Source organism: Anomaloglossus baeobatrachus, chromosome 7 (genome assembly GCF_048569485.1).
Source record: "Anomaloglossus baeobatrachus isolate aAnoBae1 chromosome 7, aAnoBae1.hap1, whole genome shotgun sequence".
Lineage (NCBI taxonomy): Eukaryota > Metazoa > Chordata > Amphibia > Anura > Aromobatidae > Anomaloglossus > Anomaloglossus baeobatrachus.
Window position 1 is genome coordinate 94748352 of NC_134359.1, and position 16791 is coordinate 94765142.

A 16791-nucleotide genomic window follows, 5' to 3' on the forward strand; every position below is an offset into this window, starting at 1 on the left:
GATAGGTAACCACACTATTTTCCTATAAAAATGCCAAAATGTTTTTTTGTTATTTTTTTTTTTTGAGAGTTATACGTTTATATTTAGATCACTATATTAATCATTTCTTCTAATTACTCATGCATTTTACTTATATGGTTTTTATATTATTTGGTTTAAATGTACCATTACTGAAAACAATTTAAATTAAATGCAGTGTGTCGTCAGTCTGAATTACTGACGCCAACCTATCCAAATGAGGAAAAATGTATTAGGCTATATGTATACATTTCAGATTTGGAGCAGAAATTTTCTGCATCAAATCTGCACCTTAAGGCAAAAAAACCCCCAAAAAACAGAAGAAAAAAAAAAAAACCCCGCACCAATAATCAACACTTTGCAGATTATTTTCTGTACCAAATCTGGAAAGAAAAAAAGAAGCAACATGCGCGCAGAAGTGCTAACCACTAAACCACTGGTTCACCCACGTTTATGTTGCGGTGGACAACTGAATCTATAATCAGTCTGGTCTTTTTGTTCGGGGTATGGCAGGGATGCGTTAGAGGTACTCTGCTTAATGACTTGACAATATCCAATGTCAAGTGCCAACACTACATTTAAGAAGTGCCATTTTCTCCTTTATAACAACAAGTAACCGCTAAATTATTGGATTGCGCCTTTGGGCCAATGGCATACTAGTCGGATTTTATTAAGATGCTGGGTTTCACTGCTCAAGACAGAAGAAGAGCTTGTTTGTTTCTCCCTCCACTCCAGAACAATGAAACTTTAAAAAGAGAAGGTGTCGCGGTTTTTCATTTTTGTATTAAAAATAGTGATTATGAAATCAAGTATTTTTAATACAAAATGAAAATCACTGCTTATTTAGTTCTTATTTAATTCTAATTTTGCTGGATTTGCTGTGTGTGTGTGTGTGTTTTATGACAGTTGCTCACTCCTTTATGGCAGCCCCTGCGCATAGAGAACAGTGGTCGAGATCCGACCCCATTTAGTAACGTTAGAGTAGGCGTCTGCTGTGACCTGGATGCGTCCCCTGGGCTGTCCACATCACAGCAGAGGGTGGAGATAGTCGCCATCATTGTGGAGCTCACAGTGTATGCAGTTTGCTCCACTTTACCCCTGTCAACCGCCGGGATGTGTGAGTACAGGCCACCTACCCTCCCCCCGCAGTTACCGTCTCCAATGAAACCCCGTCCCTCCACTCTGCCCAGCCCCCGCTACTGATACCATCGCCGCTGCGTGTGTGTTTGTGTGCCTCTGCATGCGAGTACCACCGCTGCTACAGTCTCCAAAAACACTTCCCGCTTAACCCACCCCCCTTCCGCCTGCCACCTGTCGGTGTGTGTGTGTGTACCGGTGATACTGTCTGCAGAGCCGTGTATCTAATCCTATCCTGTGTGATACTCCAGTTGTCCTTGGTGACACTTTAGACATTTCTGGTAACCAACTAAATGGCTCCGCCCCGTGTCCCTATATTTCATCTTCCCTTATCCTTTGGAAACACTCAGGTTGGGAGGGGGAGGTGTGATATCACACACCAGAGAGCAGATTCTGCCCACTTTACTGCAGCTGTAATCCAGGCTTTTTCTACAGTGGGATTTCTGTAGGACTTCAGAAGCTGCTCCCCCTAGTGTTTAACAGTGGAAAATATCAAACTTTAAATTTTTGTTTTTATATTTTGCTCAATTAAAAAACAAAAATATTTAAAACAAAACATTAATACTTTACATTTTTTCAGTTATTGAAATTTGGTTTTTTTCGACACCTTCCCTTTAAACTAATTCTCTTCTTGTTTGTTTGATTTTACAGCACCCAACATGTCACACAATCACTGCCTAATAACCTCTGCTCCAGGTGATGCACTAAGGCCAGATTATGTTTAATACAAATTCCACCAGCTCAAAGCCGAATCAGACTGAGAACAGCGGAGCTTGGATTAGTACTCTACACCGTACCGGTTATAAGAAGATCCAGATACAAAGGAGTTACAGAAACTACCATGTGGGAACTATATCTTGTAATTACTGTGTAGGGCATTTTCTAAAATAGCCTTAAAAAGGAAAATATTCTCAGAATCTTGGAGGGAATAATTTTTTTGGCTGTTCATTATTGTCAATAAATACCCAATATAGTGCAATTAGTATTAAAAATATAAACAGATTCATAAAGTACAATCCCAGAATCATCCTTCAAAATGCCATAAAGATAAGAATGCCACAACAAGAAACCATGTGAAGCTTTTATATCCATGCAACAAATACCACACGTATCCCCATCTCCAATGTCCTATCCCATATGTAGTAGGTGTAAGATTATTAATAATAATAAATAATAGCACCTAAGGTCCTGTAATACCCTGAACATTTTGTAAGAGACATAGTGAATCAGAAAAACTACACTACATGTCTAATTGGAGGTATTTGCCATTATTATTAATTATTATTACTACTACACCTACTACATATTAGGATATGATCTTCTTGGAGATGCGAATGCCCCTTGCCCCTTTAATGGTCTCAATCGTATGTATAGATGGATAGGCATTTATAAACCCCATAAACTACTATGAAATCAAAAGGCCTAATCAACCAAGATGCAGGGCCTACCCCCTAGGGACCCAGAAAACTAGTGCTGGTAACACACAAATGTGCCACCCCAGCAGCGGATCGAACCTCTTGGATCCAGGGGTTGTGTTCATTCGTGGCTCGAGGGTCTCTGGACCCGGGGGCCAAACGCTACAGTGAAAAGGGGGTATTACAGGGGAATTTGGTATAGTTCATGACGCCACCCGTGGTGTACTGTAATTGGGAGTACCGCCACTGCCGTTGGGAGTACCCAAGGTGATTGAGTGGGGCAGCTAGGTGACTTTGCCCTCCACGGGTAGGGACAGGGTCCCCGGATTCTGGATGGTGATTATGGGACGCAGTGCAGGGGCCAGTCGGGTACTCACTCAGCAATGAAGCAGACACTGACAACAGGATAAACCAAGTCTCTGAATGCCGTTGCCTCTCGAGGGGAGCTCGTCCGGGTCCCGTCCCCTGCAGTATTGCTGGTGGTCCGTAACCTGCCTCCTGGCACAAAAGTTTGGAAGTGTCCGTTGTGGCCCGGTAGCTTGGAGCTATCCGGGCCCCGCTCCCCACTATGGCTACGTAAGGGAGCCTGCTCTCAGGAGCTCACGCTTTTTTGATTTTAGTGGGTTGCTTGCTAGGAAAGCCCTATCCCCCTAGTTGCTCTAGTACCCCCGATCTCTGAGCTTCGTGGGAACAGTCCATAAAGGCCCTGTCCTCCGCAGGTTAATTGCCGGGTTGCCTGAAGATTCTCCCCGACCTAGGGTCCGTGTACCTAGTCGTGTCTTCGGTCCCAGACAGATGATAGGACCAGGCTGCTGGCCGTCCTCCTCGACAGGTTCCAGGCACCTAGCCTCAATCCCCTGCGACCGGGGGGTTCGACTCCTCTAGGTCCAGACCACCGTCTGCGACCTAGTTTACTTCTCCCCTGGGAGCTCCAACTCCCAGCTTCCTCAGAGCTCCTGAAAGTTTGAGGGCTACCACAGAACTCTCGACACCTCCCACCTCCCTGCCTGGCCCCTAGGTGGGCGGCCCTATTCCTGCTTAAGCAGCCCACTGGTGTGCCTGACAGGTGTGGTGCAAAGTGTATCTAGGATTTGTGAATGCTGATTGAGGTAACTCTGCAGGATAGAGACCCAGAACCATGGGGGTTGAATGCTGCATGGGGAGGGCAGTTTGTGCAGTACCCTGTGATGACCTGAATAGTCCAGGGGCATCACACAAACACTCCAGGTAATCCCTGTTTTCCCCAATTATCCCCCATAGAATGGTACAAGGCTATGGTCAAACCAATGGATGGCTGCCTAGAGGTGGAGCCACTCCAGTCCACTAGACAACTAGGTGCGAGGGGCAGAAAGTGGAGAGTCAGACAGTGGAGAAGAGACACAGTAATGGTGGTAGGCTGTAGGAGACTGAAAGTGAGCAGACAGACTGACAGGAGTGAACAGTGACGCGAGGGCCAAGGCGGTTAGTTGCCGGTGGAGTACTCCCGGAACTACGCACCAACGGGTTACAGAATCCTAGGTCAGGCAAAAGCTCCAGGCAGACCTGATAAAATCTGCACAGTTAGGGGACCATCAAGGACCTCACTAACCTAGAAGTTCGGGACTCAGTAGCAAAGGGAGAACCGGGGGCAGGGCCAGACAACCAGGAGGGAACCCCCAGTCGCTCTACACCACAGGGACCCACCAACCAAAAGACAGGTGCAGGGGAAAGAAGCCACCAGGTCACTAAACCGGCACTGGGACTAAGGGGACCTGCGGTTAAGACCAGCCAGCCTCGGGTGACCAGTTATCAGCTTGCAGTGAGTAAAAAGAACCAGTTACACCAAACTCCCATTGTGGCCTACCTTCTTTCAACACCGGTCTACCTCACCTATCCTCTGGGGCCTGGCCCTTGCGGAGGGTCTAACATCCAGGCTGCCACTAACACCAGCCTCAGTAGTGAACATTATGCAGCAGCAGCTCCATCCCTATAGCCGCAAAACCACAAGTAGCGTCACGTATAAACTTTATTCAACAACCCCCTGTAAATATCGTATTCCCATTTTCAAAAATCACCCAGGGAATGGGACCGGGCAACGGCCACCACAGTCACATTCCCCAGTTATACACTGCCCGGGACAGAGTACCCCATAACCCTGGGCGACACATGCGCACAGATACACTAGCATAGATTTACACTCGCTATCTTAACCAAATTCCCAAGTGTCAAATGCACTTTAAAATACATTTTTCATTTTAGTATATAAATATACATTATATATAAAAAATATACTCTTTACTGTTTTTTTTTTTTTTTTAAATTTCCTTCACATGAATTCAGGAAAATGACAGCCAGCCAACATTTTGCTGAATTATAGAGGCCCATGAAGGGTTCCTTTTAAAGAAGTAAAGCACACACATTCTCACCTCACTGCTCATCTGTCCTGCTGCCATAGCCCACCATTCAGTCCCCTGTTCTATCCAGCTCCTTCCTCTTTTACCATCTTCACACTTTACAACAAGCGCCATAACATCGGAGGCACACTCAGCTGCGGATGGACTGAAGACTGGATGGTGGACTGCAGTGGGACAAATGAGCGCCGCAGCAATTTAAAAAAAATACAATGGAACATTCAATTCACATTAAATAATGCTCATGCAAATTGAATTTCCCTTCTAATTCTCGGAGGATGAGTAAATTTTGCTCATCTCTAGTGGAAAATACAGCACTGACAGCAACTTCTAAGTGATAAAAAAATATATATATTTTTTTGAAAAGAGCTTGTAGGTACAACTCTGAAGTTGCCACTGCACTCCTCTGATGCGCCAGAGGGAAAACTCCGAGGCGAGGGATTACTGCGAGTGCTCACATGACACTCGGCACACGCTCGCAGCACAGCGGGAGCCAAGTATCATGCGTCTGTGGTCCGATCAGACCACCACTTCAGAGAGGGGAGAGAGCCGATGCTGCGGGAGGGAGGGATTTATCTCCCTATCTCCTCCGTTGCCGGCTGATGCGAGAATCGCACTACTCTCGCGTTACACCGGTGTACCCCGAGAGCAATGCAATGCAATGTTTCTCTGTCCCCATAGACTTGAATGGCTGCGGGAGAAACAGAATCGCATTGCACCCGTGTGGCGCCCCTGAGTGTCAGGTGCCACAGGGTATTGCATGAGGCAACAGGTGCGGTGCTAACCCTGGGATTCCTGGAAGACCAGTGCCGGTAAATACCAAACACACACATCCATGCGCTTTTTCCCCAGACTGGGTAACAGGCTAGAGACGGATCTGATGTATGGCCACCTATTGGGCGGGACTCTGCTAATCAGACACCTGGGGGGAGGAGGAGGGGCTAGTCAGTGCAGTGAACAAGAGATAAACATCTTGACAGACAGAAGAGAGTCAGTAAGACAATCAGACTGTCAGTTCAAAGGTCAATGCTCTGACAGAGTGTAAAGTGACTGATTGGGCTAAAGGAGTACAGTAGCCAGGGAGAGTACAGTGCGAGTACTCACTGGACCGAGCACCAGTGGGGTGCAGACCCTTAGTTCAGGAAGACTCTTCAAGCTCACCTGAAATCTGCCCTGTTAGGGAATCATCACGGTTCCTCACCAACGTTAGTGTCCGGGGCACAGCAGCAAAGAGGGAACCCGGGAACGGGGACAGAGGTCTGACCCAAGACAGATTCAAGCTGCCTGCCATATGGGCCAGGACTGCGACAACAGGAGGTGACCCCAAAACAAACGCTTCAGGCCACAGGGACCCACCAACTACAGACGGATGCATGGAAGTAAAGCTCACCAGGTCACCACACCGGGATCAAAGGAATACCAGATTACCAGTGGCCTAGATTGGTAGAGACCAGCACCAGGCGGACTGCAGCTTCATGGAACCAGTGAGTAAAGAACAAGTTAAAACTGCAGCGACTATGTTGTCTGAATTCTTCCTGCACCTCTGCATCACCATACTACAACCACCATCATCCTCCCCTGGAGCCTAGCTCTACTTGCGGAGAGCCATAACATCCAAGCTGCCTAATACGACCAGCCCCAGTAGATAGAGACTTTGCAGCGGCTGCTTCCCTCACGTAGCCGCATACCGCAAGTGGCGTCACGAAAAACACTTAAATTTTCCCCTGCATTTTCCCCCCCTTTTTAAGCGACCCCCAGGGTCACGGAATCGGGCACCGGCCACCCGTGATACGTCCTCGTGATACAAGTCCTGGGACCGAGTACCCAAAGGCCCTGGGGTGAGTCACCCACAGCATGCTTCGATTGTTTTCTATAATAATCGCTCATAGGAGCTGCCCCACAGAGTAATATTGGTCCAAGTTGAATGCGATTTTTTTAATCGCATTCCATTTGCTCTGTATTACTCGCCATCTGTGCTTACCCTAAAGCTCACAAACAGTGGCATCATTGAACTGCTGGCTATCAATATAGCGGGAGCACAGCACCTAGTTTTCTCTCCTGTTCGGAAGTAAGAAAAATAAAAAAATATCTGCATATTTTTAAATTCTTTAGCTTTCAAATCAGCAATATTCATAAGATTCATATTCTAGAGCGCAGTCTATCTTACAAAAGACTTAATTCCTTACTACCTACTGAATAACGGGTCAACAATAGTTCCAGTAAGAATATCGGAATAAGACAAACTTGCTACAATGCTAAAAAAAACCAAGATTGACAGGCAAAAATAGCTATCTGGAAGCGGGGCCAGATTAACACATTCCTATGCCCTTAGGCCTGGGTCAAAAATCACATAATTCTGCACCCCATGGTCTGGTGTCCCTCACTGATATTCACACCCCCCTTACAACATCATCTGTCACAGTCCGAGGCAGAAAGCTGGTGCTGCATTCCCGTCTCCCACAGCATCTATCACCAAGGATTCAGGACGTGTCCAGCTAGTAGCCATGCAAGAAACTGTAGTAAGTGACTGCAGCACTGCCCCCTGTGCCAGTTTAAGACAATGCAAGCTGTAGTAATGCAAATATAATGCTTAATTTATATGGATTTCAATTTCAAAACCAGCATTTTATTGGCCTTTTCAAAATTATACTGAAAAATTTGGAAATATTTGTTTGTTAATTAGTGAAGAGAGAATACCAAATATTCGGGTTATTCGTACCGAATACCTTGTACTATTCCAGTATTCGTCATGCATAATGAACTTCTTGCAAATCAATGGGGAAGCCAAGCATTTTTCTGGGAAATCTTAAAAAAAATAAAAATATATATCTTTGGTTCCCTTTGATTTCCATTAGTTTAATTATTCATGACGAATACTGAACAGTGCCAGGTCTTCGGTACAAATAAACAGAACATTTAGTATTCACTTATCACTAGTTTTTATTTCTTCCCATGGCCTAAGTTGGCTTTATAAGAAATGTGACCCTGCCTTTGGTGCTCCAGCCGCTTAACATGAATCATGACTAACAAAAAAAAAAAAAAAAAATAATAATATATATAGATAAAGGCGAAGTCATATGTATACTTGATAATTTTTCTGCAGCTCTCTGGGTGCGGCATTGTGCTCATCACAATTTACCTCTCTCTGTAGAACCTGTATATTTGGCATTTCAATCCACCCTACAAGATCAGGATCATAAGGTTCTCCAAAAATTTAATAAATTGTCTCTGGCCACATATTTCAACTGGCAGCCCATCCTTGTCATATACAATTGTGGCGACCCTGGACTAACAGGTCGTCACAGGGTATTGCACAGTCTGCCCTCCCGTGCAGTATATACCTCCTTCTTGGTTTTGGGTCCCTAACCATATGGTGTTGCCTACAATAGCTAATCAAATCCTAGATACACCCTGCACTACACCCACCAAACACACCAGTGGACAGCTTGAGTGGAATAGAGTCGCCCATATGGGGGGGTTGGGGAGGGAAGGTGGGGAGTGTCAGGTAGTAGAGAATCTGGTAGTGAAAGTGAGAGGAAACAATCTAGGTGGCAGGCGGTAGTCTGGGCCTAGAGAAGTCGGACCCCCGGTCGCAGGGAATCGTGGCAAGGGGCACGGATCTGTCGAGGAGGACAGCCGGCCTTGCACCATCACCGGGCTGTGACCGAGGTACGACGGGGGTACGTGGACCCTAGGTCGGTGAATAGCTTTAGACAACCCGATAATTTACCCGCGGAGAACGGAGTCTTCAAGATTCGTTCTCCAACCACTCCAAAAAAATATCGGGGCACTAGAACGAGGGGATAGGACTTTCCAATCCAAAACGGTCCAGAAAATCCCAAGCGTGAGCCCTGAGAGCAAGTTCCCACACTTAGCCATAGTGGGGAGCGGGACCCAGCCAGTTTCACACTACCGGGACCACCAAAAAAGTAAACTTAGTGCCAGGAGGCAGATCACGGATCACCAGGCAGCACCATTGGGGACGGGACCCGAACTAGCTCCCCTCAGCGGCAGCGGTGTCCAGCTACTTGTTTTACCAGTTGTCGTGTCTGCTTAATGGACTGAGAGTACCAAAGTGACCCTTCCCCTTGGCACCCAACGGCATTCCCCTCCAAACACCGAGTCCCGGGGTATTCCTCCTACCCGTGGAGGGTTCTAACACCTGGTTGCCCCATTCAATCATCCCCGGTTACTCCCAACTGCAGTGGTGGTACTAATTACCCCATACCACGGGTGGCGTCACAAACGCTCTAAAATTCCTTGTAAATACTCCCCTTCATTTGAGTGGCGGTACGACCTTCGAGCCAGAGCCACTAAGAACCTGGATCCGAGCAGCTCGGTTGCTGGCACGGGGGCGGCACACAATGAGGCTGCAGTTGGAAGCAATACTGCTCCCAAGACCTGTGTCAACAGACTGAAGAGCTGTATCATACATATTGGAGGAAGCTGCAGGAGAAATGTGTGACAAGAGAAGAAAAATATCATCTCATTAGAATGAGCACAGAGGACTAAAACTGGAGAAAAGAGAGTACAAAGGATTTTTCTATAAACCAAGAATAAGATTTATTTCTTCTCATGTCACACACTTCACCAGCAGCTGCCTCCAGTACCTATGCTAACAACACAGCTCCTCTGACAGGTAAGGCACAGGTCTCGGGAGCTGGGGCAGGTCTTCAAAACTGGAGCAGGTCCTGACAGACTAGAGCTGGCTGCCATTTAAATGTGACAAGGGCCATTTTATTACATTCTTGGAGAATCCCTTTAATCTACCAGATGGCACTCAATCTAACTTCATTGCTCATGCATGGAGACCAAATTTAGGAATTCATGCACAGCTACATCTCTTCACCCACCTCAGAGTCTTTTTCTAGTTGGCATCTGGTCTGAATCCAGGAGTGCAGCATCCGATCGTCCACCGCCTCTGTGTGCGACAGGTCATGAGGCGAGCTCCACAGGTTTCTCTCATCATCATTGTTCACAGAATAATTCTGGATGTGGTTATTATTACTAATGGAACAAAGAGTTTTATTATATTATAGATTCTGATACTATAGTATATCCATCACAATTTCCCATTAGTTATAGTAACATTAAATTGGCCTTCTCCTATTGGAATCTAGAAATACTCTAAATAAAAGGAGGCCCACAATATCAAGTGTGGATATACAACCCCTGGCAAAAATTATGGAATTACCTGGCTCTGAGGATGTTCATTCAGTGGTTTACTTTTAATAATAATAATAATAATAATAATAATAATAATAATAATAATAATAATAAATAAAAGCAGATCACAGACATGGCACAAAACTAAAGTAATTTCAAATGGCAACTTTGTGGCTTTAAAGAAACAAAAAAAAAAACAAAAAAAAAAAAAAAGTAAAAAAAAAAAAATCATGAAAACAATGTGCTAGCCAGTAACGGTTACTTTTCAAGACCAAACAAGGGGGAAAAAAATCATGGAATCAATGAGGAAAACATTATGGAATCACTCAATTTTCATTCCCAAAACTAACACCTGCATCAAATAAGATCTGCTCGTTAGTCTGCATCTAAAAAGGAGTGGTTACACCTTGGAGAGCTGTTGCACCAAGTGGTCTGACATGAATCCAACACGAGAGATGTAAATTCAAAGAAGGAGAGGATTACACTGGGGAACAATTTGAAAAAAAATTTCTGTTGAGTTAGGTTTTTGAGCTGATTTATACTAAAATTGGCATGCTGATTCCAAAAATGTAGTCCGTTTTTTTCTATCACGTCAAGTTTTTCCTCCTCAACTTACCTGCCATAGAAGCACAATTGCACTGATTTCTATAATAAGACTTGTTATTTGAGTACAATTCGACTCATATAGTCATATAAACATGATATGTTTAACACCATTTGTCATGCCTATTTCTTATATTTCATTTTTTGTTCATATTTGTACTATTTAAAAAAAAAAAAAAACAAAACAAAAAACCAACACTTTTAGGTACAGTAGTTTACATATTTTTGAGAAGACAAAAATCCTATAGTTCAAAAACTTGACATGATAGAGAAAAACTGAGATCATTTCTGGATTCAGCATCCAAAAATTAATTAAGAACAGTTGTCTGACCTAACTCCTAAAAAATTGCGTTCCCCAGTGTTATCAAACTCTTAAAAGAGGGTAAATCATCAAGCAATATTGCAAAAAAAAATGTTTGTTGTTCACAGTCAGCGGTTTCTAAAATCTAGACCAAATATAAAACAACATGGGAAGGTTTTTAAAAGGCAAACATACTGGTAGACCAAGGGAGACATCAAAGCGTAAAAACAGGAAACTTAACCCCTTAAGGACGAAGCCAGTTTTGTAATTTTGACCAGTGTCACTTTATAAGGTTATAACTCTGGAACGCTTCAATGGATCCTGGTGATTCTGAGATTGTTTTTTCGTGACATATTGGGCTTCGTGTTAGAGGTAAATTTAAGATGATATTTTTTTTATTTTGTGAAAAATAAAAATTAAAATTTGAAAAAAAAAAAAACATTTTGCAAATTTTCAAACTTTTAATTAACATTTCCCACATGTCTACTTTAGATCAGTGCAATTTTTTAAACAAAATTTGTGGTTAGGAAGTTAGAAGGGTTCAAAGTTCATCAGCAATTTCCCATTTTGTCAACAAAATTCACAAAACCTTTTTTTTTTTTTTTTTTTTTTTTTTAAGGGACTACATCCCATTTGAAGTGACAGAGGCCTGGGTGAAAGAAAATACCCAAAAGTGACACCATTCTAAAAACTGCACCCCTCAAGGTACTCGAAACCACATCCAAGAAGTTTATTAACCCTTCAGGTGCTTCACAGGAACTAAAGTAATGTGGAATGAAAAAAAAAATTAAAAAAAATAACATTTTACCTAAAAATGTTGCTTTAGCACTACTTTTCTTACTTTTTCAAGAGGTAACAAAAAAAAAAAAAATTGGACCTCACACTTTGTTACCCACTTTCTTATGAGCGCGCAGATACCCCACATGTGGTCAGAAACCTTTGTTTGGGTAAATGGGAGGGCTTGGAACGAAAGGAGCAATATTTTAATTTTGGAAAGCAAAAGTTGGCTGAAACAGATTGCGGGCACCATGTTGCATTTACAGATCCCCTAAGGTACCTAAACAGCAGGAACCCCCCTCAAGTGACCCCATTTTGGAAACTAGACCCCTTAAGGCTTCTATCGAGGGGTATAGTGAGCATTTTGGACCCACAGGTACTTCACAGATTTTGATAACGTTACATTGTCATTTTTTTCCTCAAAAATGTTGCTTTAGCATCAATTTTCTCACTTTTTCAAGAGGCAATTCCAAAAATTTTACACAAATGTTTGTTACCCACTTTTGTATGAGCGCGGTGATACCTCACATGTGGTCTGAAACCTTCGTTTGGACAAATGGGAGGGCTTGGAACGAAAAGGAGCAATATTTGAAATTTGGAAAGGAAAATTTGTCTGAAAAAGATTGTGGGCACCATGTCGCATTTGGAAAACCCCTAAGGTACGTAAACAGCACAAAACCACCATAAGTGACCCCATATTGGAAACTAGGCCTCTCAAGGAATTTATCTAGATGTTTGGCGAGTACCCTGAACCCCCAGGTGCTTCATAGAAGAAGTTTATAACGTTGAGCCATGAAAATAAAAAAAAAAAAAAAAATTTCTCCATCGTTTCATTGGGGGGACACAGGACCATGGGTTATGCTGCTGTCACTAGGAGGCTGACACTAAGTAAACAGAAAAAGTTAGCTCCTCCCCAGCAGTATAACCCCTGAGCCAGAGGCGGACTCAATCAGTTTTTTGCTTAGTGTCGTAGGAGGCTGATGTGGGCCGACTGGGCCCTCTTCAGCCACTTGATTTTTTGCGTATATTTTTTCATTTTTCTCTCGGCGACGCTCGTCGCTCTCATCTGTTGGAATTCTCTCTTTCTGCAGGTATCGTTTCCCTACCTCAGCTCTCGCAGCCCGTGTGGGTACCACTCCCCTGGGTCGCAGAAGCTTGAGTCGTCGGGCCCGCTCCCCCGTCCAATTCCACGGTACCACTCCCGGGTTGGCACGCGGGGCTAACCCTTCCTGGGCACCTCCTATTCACCCTGCGGTATCACCCCAAAGGGTGCAAGGGACATACAGCAGGGACTGGACCTCGCAGCGTGTCTAGATGATGATGGGGCCCGCAGCGCTGCTTCACTACAGGGGGCTCTCTGCCCCCACCGGCGTCTACCTCCCTGCCTGCCTGCCTGCTTCTTCTGCGGTCCGCAGCCAGTCCTCCGGTGTGCGGAGCACAGGAACACAGGTGCAGAGCTCCCCTGCACACTGGCAGAGACTACGCCGCCGACCAGGTAGGACACCCCCTACATTCCCCCAGGGGGTTACAAAATATAGGCCCCGGTCCGGGCCTACTCACCGGGCGCCCCGGCCACGTCCTCATCCAGCGCTGGAATCCACATAGGCAGACGGCCGGTGCACGGACGTCGCGGCCGCGCCGCCGCCCCCATACGTAGAACCGCCGGTCTCTGCATTACCCTGCGCCGGCTGCTTCTATTTAGGCTCCGGCCTGGGCCTAATCACCGGACGCCCCGGGCCGCAACGGGCGACGGAGCGCACGCACTGCCGACATCCGGTCCTCGCAGCGGCGCCACAGCCACCGTTCACTGGCAGGACAGCCGGCCGGTACCTTCCATCCTCCGGCAGCCTCCAAAATTTAGGCCCCGGCTTCGGCCCTGTCCCCGGCGTCCTAGGCCCGCCTCCTGCCGCACCGCGATTGGCCGCCGGCCGCTCGGTCTCCACCCTCCTCCCAGCCCCAGGCATCACAGGGGGGGCGGTGGAGGTTTTTTCCCGCTCTCCTCGGCCCGCCTCCAGCCTCCTCAGCATCCATTTAAAAAAAAAAAAAAAAAAAAAAAAAAAAAAAAAAAAAAGAAAGAGACTGATTATAGCAGTTTTCCCTAGTCTGCGGATTGCTGAGGCTACAGCAGCCCTCATTTGGGGGAAAAGTAGCCAACATTAGCCATGTTCTTTGAACGATAGTGGTTGTTTCTGTTTCTTTTGTCATGGGCTCAGTTTATTTCAATATGTAAATGTAGACATATATATATATATATATATATATATGTATATTAACTCTTACGAGCACGTATTCGGGGTCTTGGTTTACATAAGAGGCACAGTTGGTTTAGGGCTGTTCTCTCAGTTGTGAATTACCCCGAACGTTGTCACATTAGTGCTTCCAGCTTCCGCGGGCCCTGGCACTGCACACACACACACACACACACACACACACACACACACCGGTATCCTGCAGACGGGTTGGCGCCCTCTCTCAGACCCCGCATCCCCGTGCTGACGTCCCTCGGGTGGGTGCGCATGCGCTGCGTCCCCGGGGCCGTCGCTCTGCCGTAACCATCCGCAAGACTGGCGCATTCCCCCCGGGGAGTTGAGCCCCGTACTAGGGACCTTTTCCTCTGCCCAAGGCGGACCCGCCAGGTCTCGTCTTCTGCGCCCCCAGGATTCACCTTACTCCCCAGGTCCAGATTGCCTCTCCTCTGGTAGCCTTTCGACCTCTCGGGGATGGCCCAGGCGTTTCCACCTCGGCTGGACTTCGAGCAGGAGTACCTGGATGTTTGGCGCATGACTAATAGCCGGGTAAGGATGGTGAGTCAAGCCTTAAAAAGGTACGGACAGTCCTTCTCTACGTGCACGCACCGGGGGAGGTGAGTCCCGTACCAGGGACCTCACCCGCTGCTCGAAGCGTACCCGCCAGGTCTCGCCTTCGGCGCCTCCTCCTGGTTTTTCCTTCATTCCCAGGTCCAAAGCTCCCGCTCGTCCAGAAGCCTTCCGACCTCTCTGGTGATGACCCAGACGTACCACCTCTGCTGGATTACGAGCAAGCGCCGAGGTTCGGCGCAGGACGATTAACCTGGAAGAAACGGTGAGTCGGACCATAAGGCCACGGATAGTTCTCTTCTCCTCTCTGAGCACACAGGTCTCCTTTAAGACTTTTCTAGAGGACCCATGATGTTTTCAGTGGACATCCAATAGTTCGCAGAGCTACTGCTCCTTCACAGACATCATCCAGACTAGACGTTACCAGCGGTAAGTCTTGTTATTGTCTTTATTCAGTCTCCAAGGGGCTCCGGAGAGAAGGGGCATGCCCCCCTGCGATCGAACCGCCAGGTTGCCTCTTGGCTTAAGGTGACGTCTCTCAGGGACTCCACGGACTCCCTACGCAGAGGACTACATTCCATCTCTGCCGATAAGAACTGGTTGACATCTTCGGTAAGTACCTTCTCATCATAGCCCTGGCTCTTTACCAGCTTCACGGCCTGAGCCTATAGCAGCAGTGTGTCCACCCGTCGAGGCCTCTGCCTCAGGAGCTGGATCGCGGAGGCGACATCTAAAGAGTCGCTGACCTTCTTTCCGCCTTCAGGTGAACGTCCCTTCGGACATAGGTTAGTCCAGTAGATCCCCTAGACTGCGTGAGGGAAGTGTACATCTCTCCCTAGGCTACGTCAAGGAAGAGCACATCTCTTCCCAGCATCGGCCCAGACGCTCAGGATCGTCGCCTTCACCGCTCGGCTCCGGTCCGTTCGAGCCGCAACCGTCAGGGCGCCTCTATCTCTCATCGTCATTTCTCGCTACTAGGGCAGCTGCTCCACCGGTTGGAGTCCTTTCAGACCCCGGCCCGGTAGATCATCCCCTGAGGCATGTTTTTCGAGACCGCCAAACGGAAGTTACTCTTCACGCAGGAGTAGTTTTCCTTCCCCGCACCAAGTCGGGTTCGGTAGGCAGGTCCGCAGCGGCTGGGGGAGGTGATAGCGGCGGTACACTTACCGGTGTTCATCCTTGCCCTTCCAGAGGTCCCCACTGGGGAACGGAGATAAGTAGCTTCTGTCTGCCCCGGGGATCCGCCTTCCCTTCCTAGTGGACCAGCTTTCGTGTCCGGTCCCTGGGAAGATCCCCTCTCCGTCTCCTCTGGAGAATAGCATCAGCCATTTCCAGTCTCCTATGCTAGGGTGGGCTTGTCCACCTTTCCACAGCACGATCCCGAGGAACACCCCTTATGTGTGGTCTCCCCTTCAGCATTCCAGGTTTTCAGATCCATTCGGTTAGACCGGTTACGTTTTCTTCACTGGGGCGAGGTTGTTCCGATCAGGTTCCAGTCGGTCCATGCCACAGCGGTGGCGTGCATCATCCACCAGGGAGGCGCAGGAAGTGTCATGAAAAAGGAAGAGGTCATGAAGATCTTGCTCTGGGCCGGATCTCGCGCTCTCTAATCTCGGCAGTTCTCATCCCTACCGTGGACGTTTGGACGGCCGTTTTTTCTCAGCAGGAGGGGCCTCGCCTAGGCAGATTGGCTCCTCGACAGGGAAGTTTCCAGCCAGATCTACGACGAAGGAAGACCTCCAGTCGTGGTCCTATTGGCCCCCCGATCCGGCTTTCTAGTCAACGGCGCGTCTAGGGTGCCCCCTTTTCTGCGCTAGGTGACGACGCCCTCGCCCGGCTGTGAGGCCGGTTCATTGATTCATTTTCTTGGGCATCCGCCTACGGCTTCCCATGGTCTCGAGCTTCTCAAGAGGGACCAAGGCAGAGTGTGGCTATGGAGGGGCCCAGGCAAGCATAGTTCACAGAAGTCACTCATTCCACTCGCAGAGGCCCTGTGGCGCTTTCCAGACCGTCCAGTTCTTCCGTGTTGAGCCCTCTCTGCCACCAGGACTTAGAAGCCCTAAGTTTCCCGACCTTAAGAGCGGATCCCGGGTTCTTGCTCGCACAGGCCGGTTGGCAAGAAGGATGCAGACAATGTTGGAGACCGGGGAGCCGGTTCCCTCGAAAAG

General features: G+C 47.2%; 1 protein-coding gene across 1 annotated transcript in view; it reads right to left on the reverse strand.

Annotated features, from left to right (window-relative positions):
• The window catches only part of LOC142245127 (melanoregulin-like), a 216491-nt gene that overhangs the window by 27026 nt on the left and 172674 nt on the right, over positions 1-16791 (reverse strand). Inside the window, exon 5 of the mRNA XM_075317484.1 lies at positions 9814-9967. Within this exon, the coding sequence (XP_075173599.1) occupies positions 9814-9967 (154 nt within the window). The remainder of the gene's footprint in view (positions 1-9813; positions 9968-16791) is intronic.